We start from the raw sequence: 20,597 nt of genomic DNA on the forward strand, positions 1-20,597 counted from the left end.
AGTTAAAATAATTAAGTTAATTAATTATCTTAATTAATTAATTATAAATTAAGTTAAAATAATTAAGTTAATAAATAATTAAGTTGTAAAAATAATTACTTATAACCAAGATTAAATTGAAATTAAAATTATCAAATTTCGCGTTACATGCTATGAAAAACAGACAAAAATGTTTTTCAGATCGCTGTTATTGGNGACTTATTTGGAAAATTTAATGAGGAGTAAAATTATAGATAAACATTTTTTCATTGTTATTATCCTTAATAGATAGGGTACCATCTTTCTGAACAGAACGAAAAGCTCTTCTTATTAACTCAACCCAGAAATCAAAGTGTGAGCTTTTTTATTTTGTGAATGTAATGAAGCACCCTTATTATGCTTACTTCAATTCAGAGATCAAAGTAATTAACAATTTAAGTATCAGAATACAATCATATTCATGAAAGTTATAAGAATAATTTATTTTAATGAAAATTAAATTAAAGTAATCAAAATTTGTGTTACATGCGAAGGAAAACCATTTCTGGCACAGAGACAGAATGTTATTATGTATCATAACAATTTATGAAAATCAAATAAAAAAAATAGAGACCAGTGATGTGCCCAGTATCAAAGTTCAACCTGACATCTGTTTGGTACAGTGATTGATCTTTCCATCTTTATGTCTTTGTTTGAGTGAACACGAGCAAAGGAGGGGATACAAGCCTCTATATTCATTGTCTACGAAGTACTTCGGAATAAATTATCAAACTGAGCATGCGCGTTATTAAAATTGCGCCAAATAAAAATGCTAAAATCGCCATTCTAGTAAACCTGACAAAACGATTTAGCGATAACGATGAAATCGATGATGTAATCGACCAATCAAATGCCCCTATTTATTAAAAAGGCGGTCAGCCAAGCAACAGCCCTCAATAAAATATTTTTTAAACATTAACGGTAATAATATATTTGATTAGAAAACAGTAAAATAATCATTTTTATGATCCTTACTTTATTTTCTTACCAGAACTTCAAAGGGAGTGATGCAAGTAATTATGATAAACGATATGATATTATACGATACGATATGATATGACATACGATATGATATTATGATATGATATGAGTAAGATACTCTTTCCAGTGTGCTCCATTTCTAAATAAATAGTATGTTCGTAAACTGTTGAATAAGTCTATTAGGAAGGATAAGAGAATAAGTTTTCAAGTTAAACAGATTAGTGCGATGCCTTGAGCCGTACTGCAGAATGCATTAAATCAACTTGTCAACAAAACAACATGCGTTAATGTTGCATTCGGTTTTTATTGATTTAAAATTAATTGATTTTATTTTATTTTAGTTTTTACAGATTAATATTTTTGAGTTATTTTCTTGAATAGCTCCCTTTATCATTTTTCTTATAAACAGGGGGGAACGACGAGATGTGATTCGTTTACTTTTGATAAGACACAATCATCTAATTGTTATTTGAAAAATTTATCTCTTAGAGTCAAAATTGTCCAAAAGAAATCAGTAAGCTATTGAAACCATTTCCAATTATTAACCATGGCATCTAAAGGAAAAATAGCGGTAGTAGGAAGGTAAATAACATAATAATTACTTGCAACTATTTAAATTTATATGAGAAGATGAGAAATTATTGGGATAAACTTTTAAGTAAAATTTATGCACTATTTTTTAAATGATGGTCAATAGTTAATTAAAATAACAAAGTTTGAGATCAACTCGAAGGAAAACTCGTAGCCTCCCCCCAGGCAAACATCTACATGTTTTTGTTATATTATTGTTATTATTTTTTTATTAGAAAAATTTTAAGTTCAAAAGTCTTTTGCCAATTGTAGTTGGCGTGACAAATCACGAATCTGTAATATCCCCAAAAAATTGATTCACAAATCGGATGCGAAATCAATTATATATGTTTTTTTTTAATAAGAAATAGAAGAGAAATTGCTATTATATTTTTTATGTTTCTAAGATTTGAAATAGGAAATGTAGTTTTTCATTGCTTACTCATGTTATCTTCTAAAATGGAAAATGTGTTAAATAATGTGTTTATGTTTGCATCTTTTTTGACTTTCCTTTCTTAAAATTATTTTAAATAAGTTTTTATTATGTAGTTTAGATAATATAATCAGTAAAGTGAAATTGTTAATTCCTCACGTCATTTTCAATTCACAAGAGGGACCATATTTCAAAAATTCTCAATTCTATAAAACCATTGAAATTTATCAAGTTTTTCTTACATAAATATGAAAGGTTGACATTCTTCTTTATTATTCAAAAAAGAAAAAAAAATGTTCAATTTAAAATAAAATGGTCAAATGTATTTGCAAATCAAAGTGCAACACCACAATACATGTAACAAGTGTAACCATAGAATTGTCAATTAAGTACTTTTCTGTTAACAAAGCACAAGATAAAAGCCACTAAATAATTTATTTAACTAGTATAATGTGTTATATTGTTTTATATATTGATGAAAGCTTATTGTTTTGTTTTGGATGAGGGCTAATTTGTTTTGTAACTTGTTTGAATATTTCTAAAATGTCGTAAGGAAAAAAAAAATAGTTGGTAGGAATTGTGCCCGGGTAAATGACTGATATTTATTATATTACCTTCTGGGGAAAAAGAAAAAAAAAGTTTTTTTTATTGTGAGTAATTTTTTTCCAAACTTAAGCAGTTTAGACTGGTTCAGTTATTTTTTGTACTTTTTCTAATTAGCCAAAAAACATTAGCAAAGTTTTTAAATGAAAGTCTAAGAATTGTGATATTGATTTAAAAATATTGAAAATTTTCCATTAAAGTCCTGGGTTGGCAAGTTTTAAACAATTAACCGTATTATCTGTCTACTCAAATACCCTTTCTTCTTGTCAAAAATTTTAGTGTAAGGATAATTATTAGCTATTATAAATAAAAAGTATTTATTAATAAACATAAAAAATTACAAGTGATCAATCAGCTGTATTCTTACATAATTTTGATATTAAACTCTCTTTTTTGTTTTGACAATTACTGTTAAAAACCCAAATTTTGGACTAGAAAATATTAAATAATTCTGAATAAAACTATGTAAAATTTAAATTTATCCAATTTGGTAAGTTATTGAAAATAAAACTATAAGAACAATCAGCTTAATAAAAAAACACTCAGCAATAATTTTATTCATTGTATATAAAATTAATTTTCAATTACTCCCATTTTAACTCCTCTTATCTCTTGAAGCATGCAGTTATAAAAAAAAAGAAGTTTTGTACTCCTAATTTATTTTTCAGTTTTATATGAATAAGACCGAAATTCTAAACTGTTATTTCGATTAATGCTGAGCTGCATAGCCTAGAAATTAGATGTACTAAAGCTATTATAACATAATAAAGTAACATGTAACTAGGAAATTTATTCTAATAACTGTACTTAATATTAATAGTAAATTAATTAAATCCTTGAAGTGATTGGTTGAAAAAATTATCAACTCATTTAAAGAAACATTTATATTTTTTATAAATTATAATTATTTAATGTATCTGTGTAAAGATACGACCTTAAAATTCGATTTCTTAGGCTATTCAACTGATTTCGCCAACATTTTGTATTTTGCAATGGAAAATTAGATAATTTAAAATAAGGTAAAAAATTGTAAACCTTACAATTCAAAATTTGTTTGACAATTACTTAATAAAAAGTACTACATATTTACTAATTTATTTTTTGCCTGGATATATCTTCAGATAAACAAATTTTATAATTGGGCCCAAAGATTTTTCAATTAGCTTAGAAAGCTGTCAAGATATGGCGAAATACTGCTTTGTCTGCTTTTGTTACTAAACCTTTACTTTTTGTTTCAATCTCGATCTTCACGGATTACAGTATGTAATTTGATTTGTTGCTTTTTTATAGCGGACTTATTGGACATAGCTGGGCTATGTTATTTGCCAGTGCTGGATACAATGTTACTATTTATGATAGAGATAGCAATGTTTCGTTGGCAGCCTTAAAGACTATTGAAAAGGAGTTGAGAGAGCTAGAAGCCAACCAGCTTCTTCGGGGAAATCTGTCTGCAGAAGAACAACTGAAATGTATCACTAGGACAGAAAGTTTAGAAGATTGTGTTAAAAACTCCTTTTTTGTACAAGTAAGATGTATCTTTAAGAAGAATTACAATATATTATTTTTGGAGGCAGAATTTTGCATTCTTAAATTTATTTTGTTGATTATTTGCAATTTATTAATTAATAATATTTTAAATTATTTATTCACAATTGAAATAGATTATTTAGACTAAATTATTCAGAAAACAGAAATGATATATTTTTTTTGTGCATTTGTGAACTGTAATCAAAACTCATTTAAAACATTTTATAAAATACACACATTAAACCCATTTTTATTAAATATTTGACATTTCTTACGTATGTAAACTGCAAAACCTATGTAAGTTGATTGCTATGAATTTCTGCCATGGAGGTCGTTGGCGAGGTAAGGGGCAGTAGAAATATGTACCCCTCAAAAATTGAAATTCTCTAACCGTCTCCCTCAATATTTTCAGCAAACAGAAAAAAATTTCGTCACTCATTATCAATTTAAATTCATTAAAATTAGAAGCAGGAAAAAGATTATTCTTTAATCAGTTTAATTTTGCTTTATCTTCAATAAATAGTTTTTTTTAATCACCTCTTTTACCATTTGAAATATATTGATAAATTTTCCTTTTAAATACTGCATTCTTAAAATTAATAACTAGATATTTTATTTTGAAAATATCTTAAGAAATGAGACTAAAACCTGTATGAATTTTAACTTTTTGTCATAAATGAGCATATTTTATTACCGATATATGCCAGTTACTTATTATAAATTATTTTGATTTAAACCAATTGATATTAATCTAGGGCTCAATATTAATTGTGGTCTATTAATTTGGATCATAACAGTTTGACACGAATATAACAAATATTAGTGACAATAATTAGCTGTATAACAGACCAAAATTCAATATAAAGGAATGGCATACTGTTTTGGTTATTTGTTTTTCGGTTCCACCTTTTATCCTGTGTTATCGTCATGAAATAGCATATTTATTCATCATAATTGTGAACATCATATTCTTTTAGGAACCTTTATTCAGTTTTAAAAAGCCCATTAGATATGTATAAACATCCCTGTAAATAAGTGTACGGGCTAGTTATATCTTTTAGTTACTGCTTTCTTGGGGTCAGTGACTAAATTTTCTTAATTTCTGCCTGTAGTTGCTAAAGACACATAACTTTATGCTTAGTTAGACCCAAGTTCTCACTAGGAATACAAAAATTCACAATTTTTTAGAAACCTTTATTCACTTTTAAAAAGCCCATCTCATTAGATACATGTAAATACATCAGTGAAAATGTGTACAGACTAGTTATATCTTTTAGTTACTGGCTACTTGGGGCCCCATGACTATATTTTCTTAATTTCTACCCCTTGTTAATAAAGACACATTATATTATACTTAGTTCAGTATTTTAAAATTTATTTTGTTTTGTTATAAAAAAGTTTCTTTCTTGCTAATTTTCTCCTTTACATTTTTTATTATGTTTTTCTATTATTTGAAATTTTGACTCACTTTTGTTTAGCAATTTTATGTAATATTTTATTAAAAGTTGTGAACTGTATCCCTCTAGCTTTAGAACTCACCTATCTTGCTGTGTATACGCTTTATAAGAACATCAGAATTAAAAGATGAATGATTTGCCATTCTGAATTACGTAATCCAAGTAACACTCAGCCTATCTCAAAGAATTTTTTTACTGAATCACCTTAAAATTCTATTCTTTTTAACTGATGCTTGTTTTCATTAACTGGAAGAAATGGTGTTCATAAAGCAAACTCTAGAAAAAAAACTTGTTTTGAAGCTTTCAACAGTATGATCAAGTTACAATGTGGTTTAGATTAACTTTAATGTTATTTCAACCATTCAATGAAATGTTTATAACATAGAAAGTTCACTGTAAGAGTTTTTATAAATGGTTTGTTCAAACTACCAACCATTAAAGATCTTTATGCTTGGTTCAGCTAGAATTGATAGCAAAAATAAACAAAATAACCTGACACTTAGCATTGCTTTTGGTACCAAGATTATGACAAATAGCACTTATCTAACTAGTTGTCGATTAGAGAATAATTACTGACTCTACGAGAAACTTACAAGATAATTTTGGGGACGAATAGTAAATCTTTAGCATCAGCTTTTATTGACAATGAGTATGGAATAGCAATGAATAATAATTTCAAACAAATTTAATTTATTTTAGTGGTCATTAATAATTTTTAAATTGTTTAATATTAATTTTTATTTACAGGAGTCTGTTCCTGAAAATGAAGAATTGAAAAAGATTGTTTTTCAAAAATTGGATCAATTAGCAACTGATGATGTTATATTGTGTAGCTCTACAAGTTGTATAACTCCGTCTAAATTGTCTGAAAACATGAAACACAAAACCCAAGTGATCGTTGCCCACCCTGTAAGTTTTGTTGTTGTTTTTATTTATTTTTTTAGAGTTGGCAAAGTACATGAATTGGGGAAGGCCAGCTTATATAGGCTTGATATTAACTGAGCATGCAAAATTGTGTATGTTAAGAAAAAAAAGCAGTGTGCAGCAACTCCCGTGGCAGAATCGTGGCGACACGGCAACATTGTTGCAGAATGTTACTGAGTTCTTGCAGAAATATTTTTCATTTGGGAAGAAAAAAATTTTGGTTTTCTTTTCTGCAGAAATTTTCGAAAGCTTCTATCTTCTCTTCAGAATAATATTCAAAATTATATGCCATTCTTGCGCATCAGAGTTGGAAAAAAAGGCTTGTATTCTATTTTCATTTGAGATTAATGAAGTAAAAAGTTTGTTTTTCTTTTCTGTAGAAATATTCATTCTATTTTTTTTTTTGGCAGTTATTGCTATTGATTTTCACATAGTTTTTAAAATCCGATATTTTTAATCTGATATTATTTATTACAACAGCTGAATCTTGAAATGAAAACAAGCATTTGTAACTCCCCTTTGTAAAGAGTTCGATTTGGCGTGATTTTGCAGTCGATCTTTTTTTTCTTCGTTAGTTACTGCTATGAATTTCACTATTTTTAAATTTGATGATGACTTACAAAGAAAGCAAAAGGAAATAATTAGTGTATTTTCTCCCCATAAAATGCGATAATATAGCTCATAATAATTACATATTCAATTTTAAAAATTACATTATTTTTTCCGAAAAGTTTTTTTTTCTTTTGAAGTTGACGCTTTTGTTACTTTAAATTAGTAACATATATATTTGTTATTGTTAAAAGTATAGTGCAGAAAGATATATTAATGCTGGAGAGATTTGTCGCAGAAAGCCCGAAAAAATTCTGCCACAGGGGCAGCAACTAAGAATGGGGTCTTTAAATGGGTTTCATCTCTCCCAGACCCAATCTTTTTTATATATGGTTTTGGGAGACACTTTTTGATTATGTATTTACTTCAAATGCATTCTCTTTAACTGTTTCGAATTAAGCAAGTTGTGGTTTGATGAAACCTGTCGTATTATTTATTTGAAAATTAATGTTGAGTCAAAGCTCTTGTTAGTCATGGAACAAGAGATTTCAGCAACACAGAAAGTCGCAATCAAACACAATTACCAGTTCCTCACTCCAAACATGTAAAACAACTTTTAATTTCCATAGCAGAACAATCTGTTGTAGTACATAAGCAAACTCTGATATCTTATTTCTTTATAATATGTTTTCCTGGTATAGTGTCTGCTGAAATTTCCAAATGGCCTGTGTTTGTGTGTTTTTACACTAGTAGGTATTCAGATGCTTGTATTTCTTCCCCTCTCTACACTCTTTAGCTTTGGTTGAATTTAACATTTTCTTATGCCTAGTTTGCTCTTGTTATTTCTAGTTTGCTCTTGTTATTTAAAACATAATCTAAAAAATTATGATTTGCTAAACATGCATGATTTGGTAATTATGATTTGTTGAACATGCATGATTTGCTGATTTATAAAAACACGAAAAGAATTATGATTTACTGAACATGCAGCATTTGCTGATTTATTAAAAATTATGATTTGCTGAACATGCATGATTTGCTGATTTATAAAAAATTATAATTGGCTGAACATGCATGATATGCTGATTTGTAAAAAGTTATGATCATTGTTTAATATGGATCTTTTCTTTTGCAGCATTATTTCGTTTAGTGCATAAAATTTTTTTTAAATTCTATTTTATTACAATTTTTGTTTTATTTTCAATTCAGAGTATTTTGAAATTTTTTTTTTTAGTGTAATCCACCTTATTATGTCCCAGTCGTTGAAATCATACCTACTTCTGTAACGAAGCCTGAGGTATTGTCCAAAACTGTGGATTTGATGAAAGAGATTGGCCAGAAACCAGTTGTTTGCAAGAAAGAAATTTATGGTGCAGCTATTAATCGCATGCAATATGCTATTATCAATGAGTGCTGGCGACTTGTGCAAGATGGTGTTATGTCAGTTGAGGATGTAGATGCTGTGATGTCAGAAGGGCTAGGAATGAGATATGCTTTCCTTGGGACATTTGAAACATGCCATTTAAATGCCAATGGTAATATGCCACTTTGTTTATTACATAATAAATAGTGAAAAATAAATAATAAATGAATAAATATTTCTTTGCTTTTAGGTTTAAAATTTAATGACTAAGGCTATTAAAGACCTTTTCTTTCTTTTATAGCTATGCTATATGATTTAGTATCTATGCTATATATATCTATCTATATATCTATGCTATATGATTTAGTAACTATGGAATCTAAATATACCTTTGACATTTTATTCATCATTTATCATTCATGCTGCTTTCTAGTAAGATATAATTATAAATTTTGACCCTGGAAAACTCTTTTATTCTATTTTAAAGTAGCCTTCTATAGCAGCTTGTAAGGAAACAATCTATTGTTTAATGCAGCAATATATATTTGTGAATAACTTTTTATGCACATTTCGTAAATATATTCTATTTATTAATAAATTCTAGTTATTTAAGGGTCAATTTTAGTACCTAATATAAAATTTATCTATTATTTAGATTTCCTTAAAGCCAATCAATTGTGCTTGCATTTTATAGATTTAAGAATCAATGTCAAAATGCTTAAACAGTTAAAAATATATAGATTCTATTCAATTATAGGGAATTCATAATAACATGTAGACTTCTATTATTATTCTATCTTTCTAGATTGATAGGGAATACATTTTTGCAAATATTGCATTAGTTTCTGTCTGTTTTGAAAGATTTAAAATTAAACAGGGCTGATTGTGCTCCGGAAAAAATCCGGATTTCCGGACTTTTCGCTAACAGTGATCCGGAAGTTTCCGGAGATCGAAGGTCCAGAAGTTTAAAAAAATCAGTGATCACAGAAGTTTCCGGAAATGAAATTTTCAAAGGTGGAACTTAAAAACAAAGTTTATTTTATTTGTTTGTAAGGGAGAGCCAGAGAGATACTTTATAAGCTTATATTCAAGATTAATATTAATTTTTTATCATTAAATAGTTGTTATAATCATAAACTCAAGAAAGAAAGACATGTTTGTAAATTTTAATTACTTCTCCAGTTCATCATAGGTAAATGGTATAGGTATGTGTAAAATTTTAAAAATATTTTAAGTAAACTAAGAAATATTGAGAAAAAGGAAAAAAACCTTGTTTAAATTTTTTTCTTTTAACTCAAGAAATTTTCCGGAATTTTGACTTGGACTCGCAATCACCCCTGATTAAAGGAAAAGTTCTTTAAAATGTATTTTATTATTTTATATAAATGCTTCTTTTTAAAATATTTATGAACAGATACTTTTATAACCTTCTTTATCACATCAATACTTCATATACAGTTCAATACAGTTGAAATATAGTTGAAATTGAATAAAATAAGCTGAATTATGGCTTTTGAAAACTGTTTTAAATCGAAAGAATGATTTTCAGGAAAAAAAATATTTTGTTCTTGAATTTGGTTACTTTATTGTGATTTTTAAAGTTTGTTGAAAAATATTATTTGTAAATGCATGTCCTTTTCCTAACATATTTCATATACTGTTTTTAAATTTTGCTATTTCTTTTTTTTAAAATTAGTTTTTAACTTAAATAATTTCATTAAAATAACAAAATGTGAAATAAATAGATTATTGGTTGAATACAAACATGTTCTAGCTTTTAAATGTCATTGCCATTTAAAAAAGAAAAATAGAAGTCTTAACTTTATTTTTTTATTTTATAACCGTCGTTGAACAGCCGACCCAATTTCATGGGTTTACGACTACTTGCGTTCAAGTCCGTAGCCTTGTAATTTTGAACCAATCCAGAAGACAAGGAAACTCCTGGATCAGTACCCCCAGAGGTATTGATTTGTTGTGGGAACATGGAGGACTTTGAGACTCGACAGATTTAACGTGCATCAGTCACCATTTACTACACGGGGAGTCTTCGGCCGGTGAGGATCGAACCCACGACCTTTTGGATATGGGCCCAGCGCCCTACCGAGCAGGCTATCCCGGCCCAGAAGTCTTAACTTATAAAACCTTTAAATAGTGCTTTCTGACTTGTCCACGGAATCATAGAGTTCTGCGAAACAGCTTATGGGAAACGCTGCTCTAAGGTAGTTAAGATAAAAAAGTAAAGCACTTTTGCAACAGCCAGTTAACATGGATAAGGGGGTCATGGAGATTAAAAGTTTTTCGTAATTTCTAAGGTATGTTAGTGGCAGTGTGGTCAATGTTCCAAACCAGTAGCCTTTACTTCCTGATTAGCTGGTGCACATCTATCTGAAGCTAGGTTGACTTTAATGTGCCACAGGGAATAGAACTTTAGTCCTTGACAGTGACAGTTCAGAACCTTAACCTAGCCATCCTGGATTTGGGAGGATAAGTATTACTTGGGTTAAGTACTTTATTAATCAAGATACATGATGGACCAATTGAAACTGACCTGATCTGTCAACTGTGACACAAAAGAGAACGTGGTATGTTAATTAATATTTATTAGTATAATTTAAAAAATATAATAATGCTAAGAAAAAAAGAAGGTTTTATTGCTTAAAATGTTTTGGTGTTATCCTTATGTGTAAAATTTGCTGTTTATACGTTTGGCATACTATTATACTGGTTTTATTTGACTTGTTTTTTAAAATTTAAGTACTCTTTATTCTAAATTAAAGAGATGCAATTAAATTTTAGTTACACAAATATTGTATTTATTTTGCTACTTTTAATTATTTACTAATTCAAAATGCATTGCCTTGTTTTATTAAGTGCTCAGAAAGTATCAGACTGTAATTTGTCCTGGCAATCTAAATAATAGATGTTTTAGTAACTGCTTGTTGATATATTTTTTCTCTTCAGACCTCTACTTGCTATAATACATTGTTTTTAACTGACTTTTTAAAACAATAAAAATCGCTGTTTCATATATTCTTTGTTCTATAGAAAAAGAAGTGATAATTCTTTTATTCAAATCAAATAAATATTTCTTTGATAGCTCTACTGGTTGGCTAAAGTATAATAAATTAATTTTAATTCAATATTTTTAAAATTTAATTTGAATGGTATAAATTCTTTCTGTCTTTTAATCTAAGTAAGCTGCTCTCTTAGTGGACTAATAAGACAATTAAAATAAAATTAGTTATTTTATTTGGTTAATATTATTTTTCAAAATATGTAATGATTTCTTAGTAACAAATTTGTACTAAAAATTGTAGTTTAGAAGTTATTTTCCTTTTCAGGTATGATAGATTATTGCGAAAGATATGCAAAAGGCATCCACAATGTGTCTGAAACATTTGGTCCTGTTCCAAAAATGGAAGGAAATGTAGCCGAAGAAATACATCGACAGATGTGCGAAAAAGTTCCTCTTCATAGTTTGGATGTTCGCAGGAAATGGCGAGATGACAGATTGGCATGCTTAGCTAAATTGAAGAAAACTTTAAACCAATGAAAACCTATATTTTACTGTTATGAAATGTTTCAGTATTACAAATTTTATTTTTTTAGTATAATAAAATTTATAGTGCCGTATTAATTTTTTTTGTTTAAAGTTTAATATCATTGTTAATATTGCCTGAATTTTGATTGAATATGTTTAAAGTACTTTTATATATTTCGATACATTATTTAATTTCGAAATAAAAATGATTTTTCAAATACATTCTCTATTGCTTTATTTTCATTGTTTTAATGCAGTATTTATCTACGTATGAAGTGTAACGATTTGGAAATATATTTATCATAACAGCTCTGTAAATGGGGTGCTCTAACCAGGGGCGAATCCAGGGGGGTCATAGGGGTCATGACCCCCCCAAAATTGAAAAATAAAATAAAAATAATAACTTTTTTAATAGTTTTCAAAAGAAATTAAATATTTTAAAAGTTATTTAAGTGGGCATATACACCTTGGTATGTCGGAAATATCTATATTTTTCTTCATCTAATTATGCTCTTCACTGTTTCAAGAATTAAAACAAAATTCGTCATAGTTTTATTGTAAACATTAATAATGTTGAAGCGCGCTTCAACAGGTTTAACCAAAGGTGGTATAAAGGTGAAGATGGGAAACTTGCGAAACTCTAAACTAAAATCTGGCACCATGCTTGAATTATTAATACTTGAATTATTTATGTATTGTTCTATTCTTCATTATGAAATAAGTAAATGAGAAGACTAACATTAAAAACCCCAGTTTTTTTTTTAAAAAAAATTAAAAAAATTTTTTTTTGATAAAAAAAATGAATTGTGTGTGTGTGGGGGGGGGGGGGGNGATCTGAGTCTATCCCCCCCCCCCCAGGAAAAATTTCTGGATCCGCCCCTGGCTCTAACAAAACGAAAGTTCCAAATAAATTGCAGGCTTTTTAAATTTATACCAAAAATTTTATGTAATCGTATAGTAAGCAGGTTGCTAGTATGCATTGAACAATACTTATGAATTATGATTAATGTGTAATTTCAAACTGAAGCATCATGGGTCACTTTTCTTAAAGTCTCTTTTCACGTAATCTTTCATTTAGGACAAGAATTGGTTATTTAAATGTTGTGACTTAAGACATTTTGACCTGTCTTTCTGGAGATTTTTAATTCGATAGATTCATGTGAACAATCTTCACAACCTTGATGTAGTATATTACATTCTGTATCTTTGAGCTACCACCGAGCTGCATAGCAGCTTATTTGGAAAGTAAATGCCGCTCGTCAACAGTGCTGACCACATTGCCATCAGGTCACTGATCTAGAAATTGTGAAGGCTTAAACCCCTTTAACCAACAACTGACAGCTGCATTAGTTCTTTACTTTTTTTATCACTAAGATATAGCTTGTGATATTGTACTTTGTTATAGAACTGAGCAAAAAAAAAGGCTAAAAAAATTGTATGAAATATTTGCTTTACTGATCTGATTTTCATGAAATAATGCCAATCTTAATGGTTCAAAGGTTTGATCTAATATGCTAATTAATTAGAACTGACTATTAATTAAACTAAAACAATTAATTACAGCTAACTATTAATTAATATTATTTACAGCTAACTATTAATTTTAGAATCAGGCACAAAAACGTACTTTCTCAGAATAAATGTACTTTCTCTCAATTAACCTATTTTTTTTTTGTTGTGGATTTGGGTTTTTGATCATCAAAATATAGGTGTAGCTGCTGTTTCGAAATATGGTCCTGATAGTTTAGTCTATGGGGCAGTGGAATATTTGGGCCTTTTAATGTTAATTTAAATGCATATTTCACCATGTATTAAGAAGGTTTTAAGTAAATCGAAACATATTTGCACGCAATCTTTGAAATGTGTTTATCTAATTTAAAATTGTTCCAAAATATTTTGTTTCATAACCGTCTTTGAACAGCCTACCCAATTTTGAGTTAACTATTACCAATGTTCAACTCCGTAGCCTTGTAATTTTGAACTTAATCCAGAAATCAAGGGAACTCCTGGATCAAGTATTGGGAGAAATTTGCCTTTGTGGAGGGCCTTTTGATGGTACTTACCTGCATTTGCATTACATAGAGAGGAAAACCTCCCACATTTAGCCTGACAGAAACTGGACTCTAACCCATAATACATCTACCACTGAGGATAATTTATGTAGGCACTGGGTAGTGCAAGCCGGGTGGGCATATATATATATATATATATATATATATATATATTTATATCCGTCGTTGAACAGCGGTCCCAATTTTGGGTTTACGACTACTAATGCTCAACTCCGTAGCCTTGTAATTTTGAACTAATCCAGAAGACAAGGAAACTCCTGGATCAGTACCCCCAGAGATATTGATTTGTTATGGGAACATAGAGGACTTTGCGACTCGACAGATTTAACGTGCATCAGTCACCATTTTACTACACGGGGAGTCTTCGGGCGGCGGGGATGGAACCCACGATCTCTTGGACATGGGCCCAGTGTCCTACCAACCAGGCAATCCCGGCCCTAGGTGGGAATATTATAACCGTTGCTGAACAGCCGACCCAATTTTATGGGTTTACGTCTACTAATGTTCAACTTCGTAGCCCTGTAATTTTGAACCCAAAACAGAAGACAAAGGAACTCCTTTATCGAGTATTAAGAGAAATTTGCCTTCGTGGAGGACTTTTTGATGGAGCTAACCCGCATTTGCGTTACATGGAGACAGGGCTGATTGTGTTCCGGAAAAAATCCGGATTTCCGGGTTTTTCGTTAACCGTGATCCGGAAGTTTCCGGAGATCGAAGGTTCAAACATTTCAAAAAATCATTAATCACAAAAGTTTCTGGAAATCAAATTTCAAAGGTGGAACTTTAAAACACAGTTTATTTTATTTGTTTTTTAAGGGAGAGCCAGATACTTTTTAAGCTTATATTCAAAATTAATATTAATTTTTTATCAGTAAATAGTTATAATAATAAACTCAAGAAAGAAAGACGTATTTGTAAATTTCAATTACTTCTCCAGGTCTTTCATAGGTATGTAAAAAATTTTAAATGTATTTTAATTTTACTAAGAAATTTTGGGAAAAAGGAAAACCTTGTTTAATTTTTTTTCTAATTATTCGATTTAAACTTTTTTTTTTTATTTAAGAAATTTTCCGGAATTTTGACTTGGGCTCACAATCACCCCTGTGGAGAGGAAGACCATGAGAACCTCCCATGGTTAGCCTGATGGCAAGGGGACTTTAACCCATGATTCGTCTTTCACTGAGGATATTTCACTTCAGCAATGTGGTCGGTGCAAGACAGATGCGGAATTCGAACCCAGTTTGCCTCATTGGAAGGCGAACGCTCTATACCCTGAGCCATCGCGGTTTTAGGTGGGAATATTATAGAAATTGGATTTTGCTTAAATTTGCATTAATATGATGCAAAGTTATTGTTGCCTTCTTTACAAGTAATATCTCTCTAGAATGGCCTAAGGATAAGATGGTATTTAATTTTTAGCTAAATCCTAAATAATTCAATTTGTTTCTGCCCATTTCTTCTTCTCTTTTTTTAGGTATGATAGATTATTGTGAGAGAAGTCCAAGGGGCATCTACAATGTGTCTGAAACATTTGGTCCGGTACCAAAAATGGAAGGAAAATTCGTTGAAGAAATACACCAACAGCTGTGTGAAAAAATTTCCATTCATTCTTTGGATGCTTGGAGAAAATGGAGGAATGTTAGATTGGCACATATAGCTAAACTGAAGGAAATATTGAGCTAATAAATGCTTATATTTTCCACTTATAAAAAGATTCAGTTAAATTTAATTAATTAATCTATTAGTTACTTTACTAAAGGATTATAATGCTGTGGATGTCTAATTTAAAATGTATTGAATATTTTGAAAATTTAAGTTGTTGCTGAAAGAAATCTTTAAGTAGAAAGTAAAATAAAAGCATTTTGAAAAGATTCTAACTTTTATTATTTACATACATATTTTCTGGCAACTTTTCTTAAAGAAGAATGCCTATTTTTTATTAAAAGTTTGTTCAATTGTTTGCTTTAGTTTCTTTTTTTGTGATAAACTTTCAGAAAAACAATTTTTTATAATTCCATGTAGTAGTCCATTTGTGGTTCTTCAGGATGGACTTTAAATATTAAAATGATTTTGAAAATTGAAGTAAAACTGGTTTACGAAGAAGAGAATTATCAAAATGATGTTTTTTACATTGAAACATTAAAAAACATTGCAATTTATTCTCTGACCAGGTAGTAAAAAATATCCTTCGAATGAGGTCAAGTCCTAATCAGAGAATAGGCCTTAGTCATAATTTTTTTCTTCTTTTAATTTGATTTCTTATGATATTCATAATTAGGAGCATTAGCCTCTGAATTAAAAAACACAGGTAAATTGTAGAAAAGAAGTACTGGCTCAATATCATTTTATTTTTCAAATTTAAAGGTAAGTCAAGATTTTCGGGAAATTTTATGCATTTAAACAAACCTGGACTCGGTTTTTACTGGCCCCAGGAGAAAATTTACTGTGAGCTTTTTCTTCAAACCACAAAAATCTTATATTTATGTTTTGTAGAATTTTTGAAGACCCTCTATTCAAAATAGTAGTTTTTATATAGATATGAAGGAATATTTGGAATAACCTGGAAAAACTTCTTGAGAAGGCCAAGACCCACCCTGAGTTGTCGAGCCATTGATGATGATGAAACCATTAAAAAAATCACTTAACACGTTCACTACTAGTCGAATACAGGTGATTATGCTATGTCTGCCACTGAAAAAATGGTAATCGATAAAGATAAAATCAAAATTAAATTTTCTTATTTTAGAAACCAATTTAAAAAAAAAAAATCACAACCTATTTCTTTCCTTAAACAAAGTACTATTGTTAGGAGGAAATCTATTTTCTGCAAAAATAGTTGTATAATAATATGCATTTTGCTACCACTTGATATGTTTTATTAACTCAAACTGTTTGAAAAAATTTCTCCTCATACTGGTGCGGGATCGGCAGCGAAAGTGTTAATTATAATTGACGCCAATGATGAATAATTAATTTTGGTAAGTAGCGTAACTGATTTTGTAGTAATAAGTTGTTTTAATCGATAACAAATATACAAACATAGATATTTCATGTGTACATGTGCTGTGGAAATTTATGACCCCCAAAAGAATGAGTACAGGTTAAATTACTTGGTTGTGGTAGACTTTAACTATCATGTTGTTGTTGTAGTTCATTTACGTCGCACTAGAGCTGCACAATGGGCTATTGGCGACGGTCGGGAAACATCTCTGAGGATGATCCGAAGACATGCCATCACAATTTTGATCCTCTGCAGAGGGGATGGCACCCCCGCTTCGGTAGCCCGACGACCTGCACGAAGTCGAGTTCTTTACGGATAGTTTTACGAGGACCAATACCGCACACCCTCGGTCCCTACGCAGACTAATCCAAGTGGTCATTTACCCGCACACTGACCGCAGCCAGTGATGCTTGACTACGGTGATCTGCTGGGAACCGTGTCTTAACGATCAATCCACTGCGGGACTTTAACTATCAGGAGTTGGCATCATGGTAAACGAAACTAATAGCAACTAACCTTTGTTTGTTGTTATTATTGTTATTGTGGGATGATTTTCAATATGTTTTGATTGATTTAATAACTTAAAGTTACCAGGAAACGACAGAAATAATAAATGAATAACTATTGCGATAACTTAATTTTGTTTTTAATTGAATAAATATATATGCCTTTCTGTTTTTGAGTATGATTTCGTTGTATTGATTAATACCGATTTCAGTTTATGGATCATTTACTTCCACTCTACAAAGAACGGGTATTCCATTCATATATTTATAAAGTCATTTTTTTTTGGAGTAACTTTACATTATTGGAGTAACTTTATCCTTTTTATTACCTCAAGTTGCCAAAATTTAAAATGTTGTCTCTTGGGACAAATACGGTTTTCGAATTTGAATGCTTATACATTCTAATAATAATTTAGCAAAAATTAATAAAATGCATAAAGAGGAATGCATACCTGGTTATATTAATCAGTTTTAGAAAACTACAGTGCTGTAAAGCAGTGGTTCCCAAAAGGTGTTCCGCGGAACCATAGGGCTACGAGGAAAGGTCACAGGAGTTCCGTAAGCTAGGAATTTTTTTTTTTTAAACCAGTAATGGTTTTTGATACCATTAATAAGTTTGTTTTCAAACAATAATCGATTATTTATTAAAAATTATGTTATCAATATGAAATTATTTCAGTAAAATGTCAATAAAAAAGGAGATATTAAATTTATAACGTATGTTTATATTTTTTCCAATAACAATTTAAATAATTACTAAATCTAATTAATTGAGAATAAATTACCAAAAGGGTATACATTTACAAAAGATTGCAACAGAATGTCTCATCACACTTTAAAACGTAAAAGAAATGAATTAAATTAAACAAAAAAAAAACGAAGAATTATTTTTCTTGGATAACTTGTCTCATTTTTTATAATCAGTCCTTTTTCAAAAACCATAATTTAGCTTATTTTATTCAATTTGATTTATGCATACAACTAAAAACTGATAGACCGAAGTCCTCTGCAGACTTTTCATTTTAACAGCCTAACATAAAACCTAATTTTAAAAGATTATTATTGATGAAAAAATTTCATTCTTCAGATTAAATGTTTCGAAATAAATTCTAAATAAAACAGATGTTATCATGGATTGAGAAACCAGTTCAAATCTAAGTACATAAGTTGTGAAACAAAAATACAGTTGCACAAGACACTAGTGAGACCATTAGTTATATATGGCAGCGAGTGCTGGACAATGACCAAAGCAGACGAAGGGAAACTGATGATTTTTAAGATTAAAATATTAAGAACAATTTTTGGTGCAGTAAGAGAAAATGGAAACTGGAAAATTTATTACAACCATGAATTACAATCAAAATACAAATAACCTAACATACTGAAAATGATCATGGTTTCTTAAATAAGGTGGTTAGGACATTCCGATATGGCGATGAAAATTCTTTAAAAAAAAAAAAAAAGCTTCCGAATACCAGATGGAAAAAGAAAAAGAAGACATAGAACAAGACATTTAGATAGAGTAGCAGTGGTTAAAGGACTTGGTAGTTAACATATTGAGAAATATGGCATCGAATAGATGACACATCTGTCATCTATTCGATGCCATCTATTCAATGACCCTGCCAGTCATCTAATAGATGACTGCCAGGGCATTTTTTTAAAATTTATTTTTTATAACCGTCGATGAACAACCGACCCAATTTCGGGTTTACGACTACTGATGTTCAACTCTGTAGCCTTGTAATTTTGAACCAATCCAGAAGACAAGGAAACTCCTGGATCAGTACCCCCAGAAGTATGATTTGTTATGGGAACATGGAGGATTTTGAGACTCGACAGATTTAACTTGCTTCAGTCACCATTTACTGCACGGGGAGTCTTCGGCTGGCGGGGATCGAACCCACGACCTCTTAGACATGGGCCCAGTGCCCTACCAACCAGGCTATCCCGGCCCTGCCAGGGCCTTTGTTGGTAACCAGCTGTAGTGCCTAAGCATAGAAGAAGAATGATTCTTTTTTTCTTCTTTGTAGCTGAAAAAAATTAGGAACCGTTGCTGTAAACTTAGATAATGATATGTCTTACAGTGTTTGCTATGATGGGGAACGCGCTAAGAACTCTTAAATCATAATTTAATAATAATGTTCATTTTGTGTTATTGTTAACAAAGTAATGACTACATTACAGAATTGGGTATAATATAGCCTACGTCACAGGTTGTGTTGTTCCTACTAAATTTAACCCATGAACGGCATTTTCTGCGAGCCTAACTTCAAGCCACAAATAAACAAACGAAGTGTTCGATCGTTTAAATAGCTGCTCGCCAGATTTTATTGCATTATAAAGAAAAGTTATTGAAACTAAATACAACTAAATAAACAACAACAACTAAAACAAATAACAACAACTACTAATAACAATAACTAAATAAACAACAACTAAATTCCATTCGTTTAGCATTGCGCCATATGTTGTTCCTACTAAATCGAAGTAGTTGTGTTTTTTTCATATTATACCCAATTGTTTAATTAGAATTGCTACATTGAATTGTTTCATTAGAATAAGTGAGTTGTAAGCCGAATTTTTTTTATTCAAGCATTAGCTCTAAAACTATTTCATGATAACTTTCATTTTAAAATTGATGTTTGTATCAAAATAAGTATTCTTTCTAAATTCAATTTAAAAAAAAGTTAAAAATATGGGGCTTGATTATTATGGATTGCTGGACTTGAATAGAAATGCTACAGATGAAGATATTAAGAAAGAGTTTAGGAGGCTGTCATTAAAATTTCACCCACAGAGGTTTTAGACATTTATTATTATTTTTTTTATAATTTAAATTTATTGATCAGCCTATAAATTTCAATACAAAATGTTTTGCAGTTATGAGCTTCAACCGTTTTAAAAAAATGATTGATATATTTTTAATTAAAACTTATCGAATAATTAACTTTAGAATGGAAAAATTAAAGATTGGCAGGGTGTAAAAAAAAATATTATAAATATATATTTAAAGAGTGCCCATTGCGAAAAGCGGCTTTTTTTTTTTTTT

The 20,597-nt window shown here is 29.7% G+C and overlaps 2 protein-coding genes across 2 annotated transcripts in view; both read left to right on the plus strand.

Annotated features, from left to right (window-relative positions):
• Positions 1–1,349: 1,349 nt before the first annotated feature.
• On the plus strand, positions 1,350–12,188 carry LOC107452836 (lambda-crystallin homolog; the record flags this gene model as incomplete). Its single annotated transcript, XM_016069445.3, is given in 5 exon segments — positions 1,350–1,581; positions 3,896–4,130; positions 6,337–6,498; positions 8,297–8,597; positions 11,767–12,188. Coding segments are annotated over 5 exon segments (945 nt in total). The 3' UTR covers positions 11,979–12,188.
• An 8,006-nt stretch (positions 12,189–20,194) lies between these two features.
• LOC107452812 (dnaJ homolog subfamily B member 13-like) overlaps positions 20,195–20,597 on the plus strand; it is an 18,586-nt gene continuing 18,183 nt past the window's right edge. The window contains exon 1 of the mRNA XM_071185207.1: positions 20,195–20,347. Coding sequence (XP_071041308.1) covers positions 20,244–20,347 — 104 coding nt within the window. The 5' untranslated portion in view covers positions 20,195–20,243. The remainder of the gene's footprint in view (positions 20,348–20,597) is intronic.

This window comes from Parasteatoda tepidariorum, chromosome 9, assembly GCF_043381705.1.
Source record: "Parasteatoda tepidariorum isolate YZ-2023 chromosome 9, CAS_Ptep_4.0, whole genome shotgun sequence".
Lineage (NCBI taxonomy): Eukaryota > Metazoa > Arthropoda > Arachnida > Araneae > Theridiidae > Parasteatoda > Parasteatoda tepidariorum.